Genomic DNA, 13806 nt, shown 5'->3' on the forward strand with positions numbered 1-13806 from the left:
TCTCACCCAGGCTGGAGTGCAATGGCACAATCTCAGCTCACTGCAACCTCCACCTCCCAGGTTCAATCAATTCTCCTGCCTCAGCCTCCCAAGTAGCTGGAATTACAGGCAACTGCCACCCAGCTAATTTTTGTATTTTTGGTAGAGGCAGGGTTTCACCATGTTGACCAGGCTGATCTCGAACTCCTGACCTCAGGTGATCCACCTGCCTCGGCCTCCCAAAGTACTGGGATTACAGGCCTGAGCCACCGTGCCTGGACAGGTCACTAAAATGGGTAAAATTGGCAGTTTTTCTAGTTGAAGCCAGCAGATTCCTCAGCTTCCTGTTTTTGTTCCTTTCCTCTGGCTGAGGATGACTTGTTTCTCCACCATGGAAGCCTGGAAATAGCCAGCTATGGATTCTAAAAAGGTATGTTTTAGACAAGGAGAAACAAATGAAGTCTAGGTATTTTGGCCGCTCAGACACTAGCAATGCTGAGACCCCTGGGTCCCGTCTGTTTCTAGTGTACTTAAGGAAAGCTTTCTGAGCCTATATTGGGTGTGCCTAGAAATAGACCTGCTGGAGAGACACCACAGGTAGAGGTGGCCAATGTGTCTTGTGCTTGTTTAATCTGTACTTTGATCTCTGTGAATATTTGTTTTCACATGTCTGATCTTCCTTTCAGAATCTGAAATGATTCATTTGGCTATAATAATCTCCCTGGAATAACTTTCATTCTCAGACATTGCAGCTCATTTTAGGAAATCAGCTTACCATTTAGACAGAGTGCCCAGGCTCTGAAGAATGAAAACTCTTGAAAAGGTATCTTCTGAGAGGCAGGAATCACTGCTACCTCTGCTTGCTTTAAGTCCTTGCTGGAGTAGAGGAGGGAGCCCCAGCATTTACTACAGGAAAATGTAAGGATTCAGTCTGGACTTCTTCAGTTCTCTTTGGGTTTCTTTTTTTTTTTTTTTGAGAGAGTTTTGCTCTATCACCCAGGCTGGGGTGTAATGGCATGATCTTGGCTCACTACAACCTCCATCTCCCAGGTTAAAGCAATCCTCCTGCCTCGGCCTCCCTATAGCTGGGATTACAGGCACCCGCCAACACACCCAGCTAATTTTTTGTAATTTTAGTAGAGAAGCGGTTTCACTATGTTGGCCAGGCTGGTCTTGAACTCCTGACCTCAGGTGATCCACCCACCTCAGCCTCCCAAAGTGCTGGGATTACAGGCATGAGCCACCACGCCCAGCTCCCTTTGGGTTTCTAGTCCACAGCCCAAGGACTTAGTCTGGCAACTTTATGGAGAGAGGGTGGGAGGAGTATCTTCTTACTCATCCATTAAAACACATTACAGTGCACATTTGTACTGAGCACAAGGCCAAGTTCCCAGCCAAGGACCTTGCAAGGAAGAGCTAAACCGTGAGTCTGCCCTAGGCCTAGCCAAGAGAGGCATCAAGTCAAGAGGTCTCTCCACTCATCCCTGGCACCAAGCCTCTCTGCAGAGGCAACCCAAAGTTGCCAGAGTTAGATCCTATAGGGACAAGTATGGACTACCTTAAAGTTCAGCTCCTGGACTGTGGGCTGCAGAGCTGAGACTAAAGAAAAACATACCAATCTAGATCACTGTGGGCAACTTGCACTAATTAATTGCAAACACTTAATTTCCTTTTTGCAAAGAGCTGATAAAAGCAAAGTCAATGTGGTTACTCACTACTGTGTGTTAAGCACTGTACTGGGCACCAGATGCCTCCAAGAGTACAGAGCAGAAAACAGCCTAGGCTTTAGAGCAAGACACACTTAGAGCTTGATCCCCAGTCTGAGCTTTATTTCCTCATCTAAAGGAGAGTGAATGTCATGTTCAGAGGATTCGAGATTAGATTAGATAATGTAACTCAGGACAGTCACTAGCACATATTAATAGTGATGATGGTTAATAGCTAATGTTCAATGAACACTTACTATGTGGCAGATGCTGTTCCTAAGCTAAACCAATGACTCAATCTTTCAAAAATCCTATGAGGAAGGCCTGTATTAGTTTTGAGGCTTGTGAAGAAGGTATTATATTTGCATTTTTACAGAAGTAAAAATAGATCCTAAGATGTTAAGTAACTTGTCCAGACTCACAAAGCTAGTAAGTGGCATAACTGGGATTTGAAGGCAGCACATCATTGGGATTGAGAGGAGGCTCTGGAACCAGATTGTCTGAGTTGAATGCCCCCCCCAAAAATTTTTTTTTGTGGTATACGAAAAATGTTTAGACACAATGCCCAATAAATTTTTAACACTTTTTATTATTAGCTACGTATGTTTCATTCCCTCATTTATTTGTCTTAGTAAGCTTGTGACACAGAAATTATCCGCATTTATTTGAAATAGGCTTGGATGGCAACAGTCCTCTTTGCCTGATCAAATACATTCTGTGACCCACCCTGTGCTAACTCCCTATTAGAGCCAGTGTCCTCCAAAACATGCTTGCTCCACATAGCTGGTTTGGAAGCCATCCTTCCTGCTAAAGAGGCCCTTTATGCTTCTCTCTGCTACTATCACCCCTCCTCCATAGCCTTTTTTTTTGAGACAGAGTTTCACTCTATTGCCCAGGGTAGACTACAATGGTACGATTTTGGCTCACTGCAACCTCTGCCTCCCAGGTTCAAGTGATTCTCCTGCCTCAGCCTCCTGAGTAGCTGGGATTACAGGCATGTACTACCATGCCTGGCTAATTTTTGTCGTAGAGATGGGGTTTCATCATGTTGGCTAGGCTGGTCTCCAACTCCTGATCTCATGATCTGCCCACTTTGGCCTCCCAAAGTGCTGGTATTATAGGCGTGAGCCACTGCACCCTGTCCATAGCCTACTAGTTTTTTTTTTTTTTTTTGAGACAGTCTTGCTCTTTCGCCAGGCTAGCGTGCAGTGGTACAATCTCCACTACAACCTCTGTCTCCCAGATTCAAGCGATTCTCCTGCCTCAGCCTCCAGAGTAGCTGGGACTACAGGCGTGTGCCACCACGCCTGGCTAATTTTTTGTATTTTAGTAGAGACGGGATTTCACCATGGCCAGGATGGTCTTGACATCCTGACCTCATGATCCGTCCACCTTGGCCTCCCAAAGTGCTGAGATTACAGGCGTGAGCCACCGCACCTGGCCAGCCTACTATTTTAAATTACGAAAATACATACATTCCTATTGTAAAAGATTTCAATACACAAGCAAATTCCTTATTGATGGAAATTGACATTGACTGTTTACTCACTATTACAAACAATGCTGCAATAAACCTAATGTATATATGTCTTATAAAAATATAATTCTGGCCAGGCAAGGGGGCTCAAACCTGTAATCCCAGCACTTCGGGAGGGTGAGGTGGGAGGCTCACTTGAGCCCAAGTGTTTGAGACCATCCTGGGCAACATAGTGAGTGAGACCTCATCTCTACCAAAAACAAAAATTTCTGTGATTATCCATGATGTAGAGCGTATTTACAGTTTCCTATGTTTTGCGGCTTATTTGTTCCCTTTTTTTTTTTTTCTTTTTTTATATATTTTTTTTATTTTTTGAGATGAATCTTGCTCTGTCACCCAGGCTGGAGTGCAGTGGCATGATCTCAGCTCACTGCAACCTCCACCTCCCAGGTTCAGGCAATTCTCCTGCCTCAGCCTTCCAAGTAGCTGAGATTACAGGCACATGCCTGGCTAATTTTCTTGTATTTTGAGTAGAGACGGGATTTCGCCATGTTGGCCAAGCTGGTCTTAAATTCCTGATGTCAAGTGATCCATCCATCTTGGCCTCCCAAAATTCTGGGATTATAGGCGTCGGCCATTGCACCTGGCCTATTTGTTCACTTTTCTATCAAACTATGTGCTTCTTAATGGCTTCCAGGTACTTTTTATTCTGGATGGTAATCTTTTCTGTTATAATTTATAAATAATGTCTACTTCATCTTTATTATTTATTGAGGCAGTCTCACTCCATTACCCAGGCTGGAGTGCAGTGGTATGATCTCAGCTTACTGCCATCTGCACCTCCCAAGTTCAAGAGATTATCCTGCCTCAGCTTCCCAAGTAACTGAGATTACACTCAGCATGCACCGCTGTGACTATCTAATTTTTTTGTATTTTTAGCAGAGACGGGGTTCGCCATGTTGGCCAGGTTGGTCTTGAACTCCTGACCTCAAGTGATCTATCTGCTCTGGCCTCCCAAATGTTGAGAGTACAGGCGTGAGCCATCAGGCCCGGCCTACTTCATCTTTAAAGTTCAACTTGGCCAAGCACAGTGGCTCATGCCTGCAATCCCAGCACTTTGGGAGGCTAAGACCGGTGGATCTCGAGGTCAGGAGTTAAGACCAGCCTGGCCAATATAGTGAAACCCCATCTCGACTAAAAATACAAAAATTAGTCAGCTGTGGTAGCAGGCGTAATCCCAACTACTGGGGAGGCTGAGGCAGGGAACTGCCTGAACCTGGGAGGCGGAGGTTGCAGTGAGCCAAGATCATGCTACTACACTCCAGCCTGGGGACAGAGACTCCATCTCAAAAAAAAAAAAAGTTCATGTCAACTAATTCCCTTCTCTTCTCTGAGATTCTTGCTGAAAACTCCAGTGCACACTGCTTGTTTACTCTGATGAATCAGCATCGAGTACACAAGGGCACATAGCGATTTGTCTTTTTATTATAATTTGCCTGGTTATCCCCCTCGGCCTGAAATAGGATTATTCTTTAAACTCCTACTTTCTCCCCTCTTTTCTCTTTACTTCTTCCAAATACCGGCATGAAGTCTCAAAGTAAATTTTAAGGCCTACTATACCTCAGATTTGGGCTTCTAATAGTGCTCAAGAAGTATTTGTTATTGGCCAGATGCAGTGGCTCACACCTGTAATCCCAGCACTTTGGGAGGCTGAGGCAAGAAGATCACCTGAAGTCAGGAGTTCAAGACCAGCCTGGCCAACATGGTGAAACCCCATCCCTACTAAAAATACAAAAATTAGCTGGGTGTGGTGTCACTTGCCTGTAGTCCCAGCTACTTTGGAGGCTGAAGCAGGGGAATTGATTGAACCAGGGAGGCCGAGGTTGCAGTGAGCCAAGACTGTGCCACTGCACTACAGCCTGGGTGACAAAGCAAGACTCTATCTCAAAAAAAAAAAAAAAAAAAAAAAAAGAATAGACTAGAATGGAAGAGGAGTTTTGTTGAAGAAAAATGAAAAGTGATATGCAACTGTTTTGAATGAGAAAACACATCCTCCTCAAAGGGGAATTATTATTCAGCTCCAGCCAATTGTTAAGAGGGAATAAAAGTCAATGTTGACAGCTTTTCCACTTTTCAAAAGCTGAAAATATACTTTAAAAATGTTAGCCCAACTCTGTGTGTTTGTTGGGGTGGAAGCAGGTTGAGGCCAGATTCATTATCTGTTAATTCAACAGAATCTGGCATTTAATAGGTACTCAATTTGAATAATTAGCTGTGTGTGGTTATGCTCACACCTGTTGTTCCAGCTATTTGAGAGGCTGAGGTGAGAGGAGGGCCTGAGCCCTGAGGCTGCAGTGAGTCATGATTGTACCACTGCACTCCAGCCTGGGCAACAGAGGCCCTGTCTCAAAAAACAAAACAGGCCGGGTGCAGGGCTCACACTTTTAATCCCGACACTTTGGGAGGCAGAGGTGGGCGGATCACAAGGTCAAGAGATTGAGACTATCCTGGCCAATATGGCGAAACCCCAATTCTACTAAAAATTCAAAAATTAGCTGGGTGTGGTGTTGCGTGCCTTGTAGTTTCATCTACTCAGGAGGTGGAGGCAGAAGAATTGCTTGAACCCTGGAGGCAGAGGTTACAGTAAGCCAAGAATGTGACACTGCAATCCAGCCTGGCAACACAGCAAGACTCCATCTAAAAAACAAAACTCTATTTGAATAAAAAGTTTCCCCATTTGCTTTTTTCTTTCCCCTAAACTGATTGAAACTGATCCAGAACAAGTGATGAAAGAGAAAGGCACTAATTAGGTAACCAATTTACCATTAAATTATGAATTTAATTTAAAATACAAATGTCCCTAAAATCATCTCAGTACACTGACCCAAGATGTGGGGTGGGGGAGCATCCCTTATCCCATTCTTTGTTTTCATGGCAAATACTGGTGGAACAAGACGGCTGAGGATGTGTGAGATCTGACACTGAATATATGACAGCTGTTTGTGGCAGTCATGTCCAAACCCATTGCTCTCAACTACAGATCCAAAAACTATCCGCATGTTTTACACCTCCCACACCCACCATTCAGAATTTCTTCTTTTATGATCTCTCTGGTTGCTGGTTTTGGCAGGGCCATCTACTGGGGATAGGTGGTATGGGGTCTCAGTGGTGGGCACTGGCTTGTTCTTTCCTCCTCTGCAGTTCCTCTTGCCGCCTCGCCTGCTGTGCATTCATGCAGTCCTTGAAGGCCTGCACCTGTGGCTGGCACTGCCGCCAGTCCTGGTGCTGGGCCATGCACTCCTGCACTGCAAAGTGGGAGGCAGCACAGCCAGAGCGGGAGATCAGCTGGTCCAGCGGGTCCTCCTCCTCCTCTTCTTTCTTCACAGGTCGGGTCCAGGTATGGCCTTGAGGGACTGAGGTTGACATCTTGGGGGTGGGGAGTCTATAGAACATTAACAGAGACAAGGTTAGAGTAGCGATATGATGATATGTAAGGTTCGTAGATTATAAATAGCACTGACCAGACTGCACTGTTTAGCCTGTTTATGTCTGTCTCCTGTGGGAGACTCTAAGCTTAAAGACACATGCTTGTTTTTAATTTATTTTTTATTTTTTTATTTGAGGGGGTCTTGCTTTGTCACCCAGGATCACTGTAGCCTCCATCTTTAGGGATCAAGCAATCCCTCAGTCGACCCCTGCCAGAATAGATGGGACTACTGGTGTGCACCACCACACTCAGCTAATTTTTTTGATTTTTAGTACAGACAAGGTTTTTCCATGTTGCTCAGTATGGTCTCAAACTCCTGGTCTCAAGTGATCCTCCCACCTCAGCCTCCCAAAGTGGTGGGATTACAGGTGTGAGCCACTGTGCCCAGCTGATGTTTGTCTTGATTTACGTTTGTGTCCCCAGCAGTAGGCCTGGCTGACAGCAGGCCTGCAGAGTGGTTTGAACTGAATGAGATAAAGTATGTGAGAATGCTTAATATAACATTCAATAAGCTCAATGGATTTTGCTACTGGAATATGAATTAGGTGAAATGTCATCTTTTTAGAGACACAATCTCTGATCTACCTAAAAAGAACTAAACTTTCAGCCAGGTACGATGGCTCACACCTATAATCCTAGCATTTTGGGAGGCTGAGGCAGGAAGATTGCTTGAGCCCAGGAGTTTGAGACCAGCCTGGGTTAAAGCAAGACCTCGTCTCTACAAAAAAATTTAAAAATCAGCAGGGCATGGTGGTACATACTTGTAGTCCTGGTTACTCAAGAGGCTGAAGTGGTAGAATCCCTTAAGCCCAGGAATTCAAAGTCTGCAGTGAGCTATGGTGGTGCCATTGTACTCCAGCTTAGGTGACAGTGAGACCCTGTTTCAAATAAATAAATAACCTTTCTTCTTTTATCCTACTGGCCTTATTCTATACCTGAAGAACAAAGTTTAGAACGTGAAAGAGTGCCCAAATATGGGTAGGTTCTGACACATGGGGAGGATGGAAAGAGTGAAGTGTGGTAGTAGCATACAGCATGCAGAGGCCAGGTTTAAGACATGAATCTATAAGGTAAGTGAGATGACTTTGTAAACTATACAAAAATGTGAGGTGTATTTATTTGTCCAAACTGTCTTATCCATTTGCATCAGAGGACTCAGCACAAAGTAGCATACAGAAGGAACTTAAGGTTTGAAGAGAAATGACTTCAGCCTTTGCAAAAATTTCACCATGATGGGCTATAAAGACACTAGAAGGACTCCTTGATACCTTTACAGTGTCTGCCATTCACTCAACAAATGACTAAGTACCTGTCATTTACCAGGCACTATGCTAGTGCTGAGGATTCAGAAGTGACTAAGTTAAGTTCCTGGCTTCATGGAGTTTACAGCCTAGACAAGGAAACAGACAGGGCAGTTTACTACACAATGTACAGATGGCTAAGACTGGGACCACAGCTGAGGGATACCTAATCCACATAAGGGCAGGAATAGGCACGGAAGGCTTCCTAGAGGAAGTGATTTCCAAGCTGAAACTTGACAGATGAACAGAAGTTAGCCAGAGATGGGAAAAGTATTTTTGGTCAATGGAAGAGCAGGTGGTTGAGATAGAATCTGACACGAGATCAAAAAAAAGTTCAGTGATTGGAGAACAGAATATGAGAACAAGACAACAAATTAAACTGATGATATAAATAAGTGATCATCACAAGGCTTTGTAGGATATAGTAGAGAATTCAAGACTCTTTAGGGAGTTAGGCACTTTACACAACTCATTTGCCTTGGAAGCAGTATAACTTAGGCAGGAGGGGGGAAAATGGGCTTTGAAACAGACTTGGACCTAGCTTTGTCACTGCTTCATTTGGTGCCCTTGGACATGTCATTTGATAACCTCTCTGGAAACACAGAGATGAAGCCAGGTGCCATGGCTCACCCCTGTAATCCCATCACTTTGAGAGGCTGAGGTGGGAGGATGGTTTGTGCCCAGCCTACGCAACACTTTGAGACCTCGTTTCTAGAAAAAATAAAACAAAATTATTCTGGTGTGGTGGCACATGCCTATAGTCCCAGTTACTCGGAAGGCTGAGGTGGAAAAATGACTTGAACATGGGAGGTTGCAGCTGCAGTGAGCCGCGATCACACCACTGCATTCCAGCCTGGGCGACAGCAGGAGACCCTTTCTCTATAGGCATGTGCCACCTCAGGCTTTTGAGGAGGTGGGGCTATATTTACGTCTCAAGATCTCAATAAAATTAATAGTTTTCTTTTCTTAAATACACTGTTAACTCTTTAAATAGGCCAGGAGCAAATCATTTAGAGCAAGAACGGTGGAATGGAAAGTGCCTTGGATCCCAAACCAATCCTAAACCTAGATCTGTGTTCGAATCCCAGCACTACGCCCTTACTTATGCCATCTTTTTCATCTTAGTTTCCTCATTAATATCATTTAATTCGCACAATTAGAATGAGGAGTAATATAACGAATGAAAAGTGCTTGGGCTACAATAGGACTTAGTAAATGCTACTGTACTCTCCTCTCACCACCTTCTGGTTTCAGTCTACTCTGGAGTAAAATGAGGACGACCCGTGCTCAGAGATCAGGACAGAGTAGATGGCTGGCAGCTGAATCGTGGAGGCTGGCTTAAACTAGGAAGTCATGGAAAGGATCCTAAAGCAGAAAAATGCTGGCAGCTAGGAGGCCTGAAGCGCCTCTCGGGCGCATTGACTTTGAACTTTAAGGACGCATGCGCGCGCGTCGCCGCTTAGCGCAGCCCTGTTGTTTCCACAATGCCTCCTGGAGAAAGAACAAGGTAAGCGATGCTCACCGAACAGGTGGGAGAAGAGGGCCCGAACGCGTGCACCTACGCGGCAGCTTGGGCTTCGCAGGCAGTTGGGAATCTTAGGTCCATCCTCCCAGGAACAAGGACCTCGTGGGGAGCGCGCACACGGAAGGGGCGGTGAACCCACCGCACGTTTTCATTGGTGGCCTCGGTGGACGCCCGCCCTCTGTACTCGCCACACCCTTCTCAGGAACCCACTTCCGGGAAGGGGAGGAAGAGGTGGGCTGGTGGAGGCGGGGTCGAGATGGCGGCGCCTTTGAGGATTCAGAGCGACTGGGCTCAGGCCCTCAGGTGAATTCAGGCTCAGAACGGAGGCAGAGGAGGAGGGTAGTGGATGTTGCTTTTGCGTCAAGGAGAGCTATGCCTGGTCCAGGATATCCACAGGGGTTACTTCATCAATTGTTGAGGGATATGGAGGGAACAGGGTCTGGAAAAAGAAGTATCAAACCCGTATGGTCATTCTATGAAAAGTTATCCCAGGCTAAGGGAGCACATGAGCTGTGTGATCCCCGCGTCCGAACTACGATCAGTGAGTTGGAGAAAGATAGGGATACTGGGAGGCAGGAAGGCTCTTGGCCAAGCAGTCATTTAGCAAGTACTGATTAGTCATCAGTTGTTTCCAAAAGCCCCTGTACTCACCACCACTTTGTATATGTGATGGAACCTTTATATTCTCCTAGGCCCCTAATGCTATATTAGGCATACTGGACGATACTATTAAGGAAACTAACACCATGTCCAGGTCCCATACTGGATACTTGGTAGAGCTCAGGTGTATACTCTAAATACAAGTGATGGTTCCTGCTCTTCCAGAAGCCGACATCCAGGCCAGACCCGGTGGCTCACGCCTGTAATCCCACTTTGGAAAGCTGAGGTTGGTGGATCACTTGAGGCCAGAAGTTCAAGACCAGCCTGACCAACATGGTGAAACCCCCGTCGCTACTAAAAATACAGAAATTAGTCGGGCGTGGTGGCAGGCGCCTATAATCCCAGCTACTTGGGAGACTGAGGCAGGAGAATCGCTTGAACGCAGGAGGCAGAGGTTGCAGCGAGTCAAGATCGCACCAGTGCACTCCAGCCAGGGTGACAGAGCGATGCCTTTCTCAGAAAAAAAAAAGAAAAAGCTGACATCTTAGTCAGGAGTACACAGCAAACTATTCATTCACCTAACGTTTGTTGATCTTTTTTTTTTTTTTTTTTTTTCCTGCGATGGACTTTCGTTCTTCTTGCCCAGGCTAGAGTGCAATGGCACAATGTTGGCTCACCGCAACCTCCGCTTCCCAGGTTCAAGCGATTCTCCTGCTTCAGCCTCCCTAGCAGCTGAGATTACAGGAATGTGCCACCACACCTGGCTAATTTTTTTGTATTTTTAGTAGAGACAGGGTTTCTCCGTGTTGGTCAGGCTAGTCTCGAACTCCCAACCTCAGGTGATGTGCCGGCCTCAGCCTCCCAAAGTGCTGGGATTACAGGCCTGAGCCACCATGCCTGGCCACGTTTGTCGATCTTATACTGTGCCAGTTATTTCTCTAGGCGTCAGGATGAATATAGCAGTGCCATATTTGGCAATTGCTGTTACTAATAAGGGTTTTTCAAATTGAAACAATGGTGAAGATTAATGAAACATAGCCTTCTGCATAAGAAATTTACACCTTATAAATTTACACCTTACTTAATTTTATGTGGGCTAAAATACAGACTACTTACTAGTACACAGAATGTGATAAGTAATAAAGAACAGTAACATGAAGTACCACCAGGTACCTATGAGAAAATACAGCACAGAGGACTTAACTTGCCCAAGATGATGCATCTTGTCAAATGATAAAGGGTTGCTGTCAACCTCGATCTTTGTCTTAAAAGCATAGACCCTTTGCATTATACCCTAAAAGTGCTAGGGTGAAGGATTTGGGTGTTTGGGCAGGTGCTAAAATAATAAAAGGAATCTTGTTTGGTTATTGTGAGGGTTAATGATGCTGTATGCAAAGTGCTTAACACAGGACTTGGTTTGCAATAATCTGGATAAATATCTAAATAAAATAACCTTGATTTTTCAAAGTGATCTCACTGTTGATGGATGAGCATTAATTTAACCAACAGATATCTATTAATTAAATAGTTAATCCACAAAATATTTCTTGAACAAATAAAGTTTGTCTGTCTTAGAATGATCTATACCTGATCAGAGGTAGAACTAGATCATGTCTAAGTACTATGACCAAACTGGAGGTTACATGACCTTCCTTCTTCACTTGTAACTATGGCATCCCATTCAACTTTGGTAAGCCTAATTAGGCTTTTGTCTTTCTTCATAGGAAGGATGAAGGGGAGGCCTGGCTGAGCTGTCATCCCCCAGGTAATACCTATAAATCTATATGCTGTCACTTTAAAGAAGGATTATTACCCTTAGAAGAAAGCTTCTTACTTTCTCCTGGCCCAGCCTCCTTACATAATACAGTCTGCAAACATGCTAGATCAGTCTGTACTGTATGGCCATCACCCCAAATCCTCCTTTTCAAGGGAAGGCCTTCAGATTGATTTTCCGTTTGAAAGCCACAGACTTATTCATGGAGACATTGTTGATGCATCTAATTAGTCCCTTATCTTGTGCTGTTGTATTCTAAGCACTTCTGCAGCTTCAGGGACCTTCTTGATGTTAATTTCTAGATCTATAGCTCCAGCCGTGACCTCTCTATGTTCAAGCAGAAATGGGAACAGTTGTTTGCTAGAGATTTCTGCTTAAAGCTTACAGTGACCTTAAGTTACCTGACTTACTGAAGTCCAAAACCAAGCTGAGTACGTTTGTTGTCAAATGAATTCTCTTTCTTGATTTTCTCATTTAAGTTACCATCATTTTTCTTTTCTTTCTTTTTTTTGAGACGGAGTTTCGCTCTTCTTACCCAGACTGGAGTGCAATGGCGCGATCTCGGCTCACCGCAACCTCCACCTCCTGGGTTCAGGCAATTCTCCTGCCTCAGCCCCCCGAGTAGCTGGGACTACAGGCGTGCACCACCACGCCCAGCTAATTTTTGTATTTTTAGTAGAGATGGGGTTTCACCTTGTTGACCAGGATTGTCTTGATCTCTTGACCTCGTGATCCACCCGCCTCGGCCTCCCAAAGTGCTGGGATTATAGGCGTGAGCCACTGCGCCCGGCCTTTTTCTTTTTTTAATTTATTGCTGCCGTCCACGTAAGTTACCATCATTTACCTAGGCATCAGAGTGAAAAACCTAGTTACTTGACCTTCCCATATCCAGGAAGCTCCCAAGTCTTATCAGTTTTTCTTTTGAATGACACTCTTATGTCATTTGCACGATTCTTTTCAAATTATAACCAATGTGGTACAATTCTAAAACAAATCAACCTTCCTTCTAAATTCTGTGAGAAAGTTTTGTTTTGCTGATTATCTTTCATTTCAAATGTTGCTGATATATTTTATTTCTATGAGAAATAAAGTTTTAGCTGGGTACTGTGGCTCATACCTGTAATCCCAGCACTTTGGCAAGCTGAGGCAGGAGGATCACTTAAGTCCAGGGGTTTAAGACAAGCCTGGGCAGCAAAGTGAGATCCTCATCTCTATAAAAAATAGAAAGATTAGTCAGGCATAGTGGCATGCACCTGTAGTCCCAGCTACTTGGGAGGCTGAGATAGGAGGAACTCTTGAGCCCGGGAGGTTGAGGCTGCAGAAAAGATTATAGTTTATATCAGTGGAATAAAGAATGGACTTTATAGTATTGTGACTTGCCAATCATCTTAAAATACAAGGCCAGACCTGGTGGCTTACACCTGCCATCCACCGTTTTGGGAGGCCAAAGCAGAAGGATTGCTTGAGACCAGCCTGGGTAACATAGGGAGACCTCATATCTACAACAAATAAACAAAACTAGCTGGGCATGGTGTTGCGTGTCTATAGTCCCAGCTACTCAAGAGGCAGAGGTGAGAGGATTGCTCAAGTGCAGACAGTCAAGGCTACAGTGAGCTGTGATCACGCTATTGCATTTCTATGCTGGACCAGAAAGTGAGACACTGTCTCTAAAAAAAGAAACACATACTCACAAATATACAAATGTATACATATATTTTATATTATATAATTACAGCTAGTTATATTAATTATATATTATAATAAAAATATATAATTATATTAAACATAAAAATTCAAGGAAAATACTATATTTTATTTAACCTATTTTATTGTATTTAATTATGTTCAAAAATCCTGTTCTAACTGCTTGAGCTATGATTGTGCCACTTGATACTCCAGCCTAAGAGACAGAGCGAGACCCTGTCTCAATGAAAAAAAAAATAATAATAAAGATTTA

At 44.2% G+C, this 13806-nt stretch overlaps 2 protein-coding genes across 5 annotated transcripts in view; one reads left to right on the forward strand and one right to left on the reverse strand.

Annotated features, from left to right (window-relative positions):
• Window positions 1-5968: 5968 nt before the first annotated feature.
• Window positions 5969-9632, reverse strand: LOC116537047 (cytochrome c oxidase assembly factor 4 homolog, mitochondrial). The gene is made up of 2 exons (XM_032259034.1): window positions 9473-9632; window positions 5969-6604 (listed from the first exon to the last, which is right to left on the reverse strand). Exon 2 carries the CDS (start codon window positions 6586-6588, stop codon window positions 6325-6327), a length of 264 nt encoding a protein of 87 aa, XP_032114925.1. The 5' UTR covers window positions 6589-6604; window positions 9473-9632; the 3' UTR covers window positions 5969-6324.
• Window positions 8937-13806, forward strand: part of PAAF1 (proteasomal ATPase associated factor 1) — a 46577-nt gene continuing 41707 nt past the window's right edge. For 2 of the 4 annotated variants that reach the window (XM_032259031.1, XM_032259030.1), the window contains exons 1-2: window positions 9675-9778; window positions 11800-11840. In XM_032259031.1, the coding sequence (XP_032114922.1) occupies window positions 9732-9778; window positions 11800-11840 (88 nt within the window). In that variant the 5' untranslated portion in view covers window positions 9675-9731. Of the gene's footprint in view, window positions 9458-9674; window positions 9779-11799; window positions 11841-13806 lie in introns of those variants that run through there. The other 2 variants (XM_032259029.1, XM_032259028.1) reach the window with 2 other exon arrangements.

The sequence above is a fragment of the Sapajus apella genome, unplaced genomic scaffold (assembly GCF_009761245.1).
Source record: "Sapajus apella isolate SASKATOON/1434 unplaced genomic scaffold, GSC_monkey_1.0 scaffold106, whole genome shotgun sequence".
Taxonomy (NCBI): domain Eukaryota; kingdom Metazoa; phylum Chordata; class Mammalia; order Primates; family Cebidae; genus Sapajus; species Sapajus apella.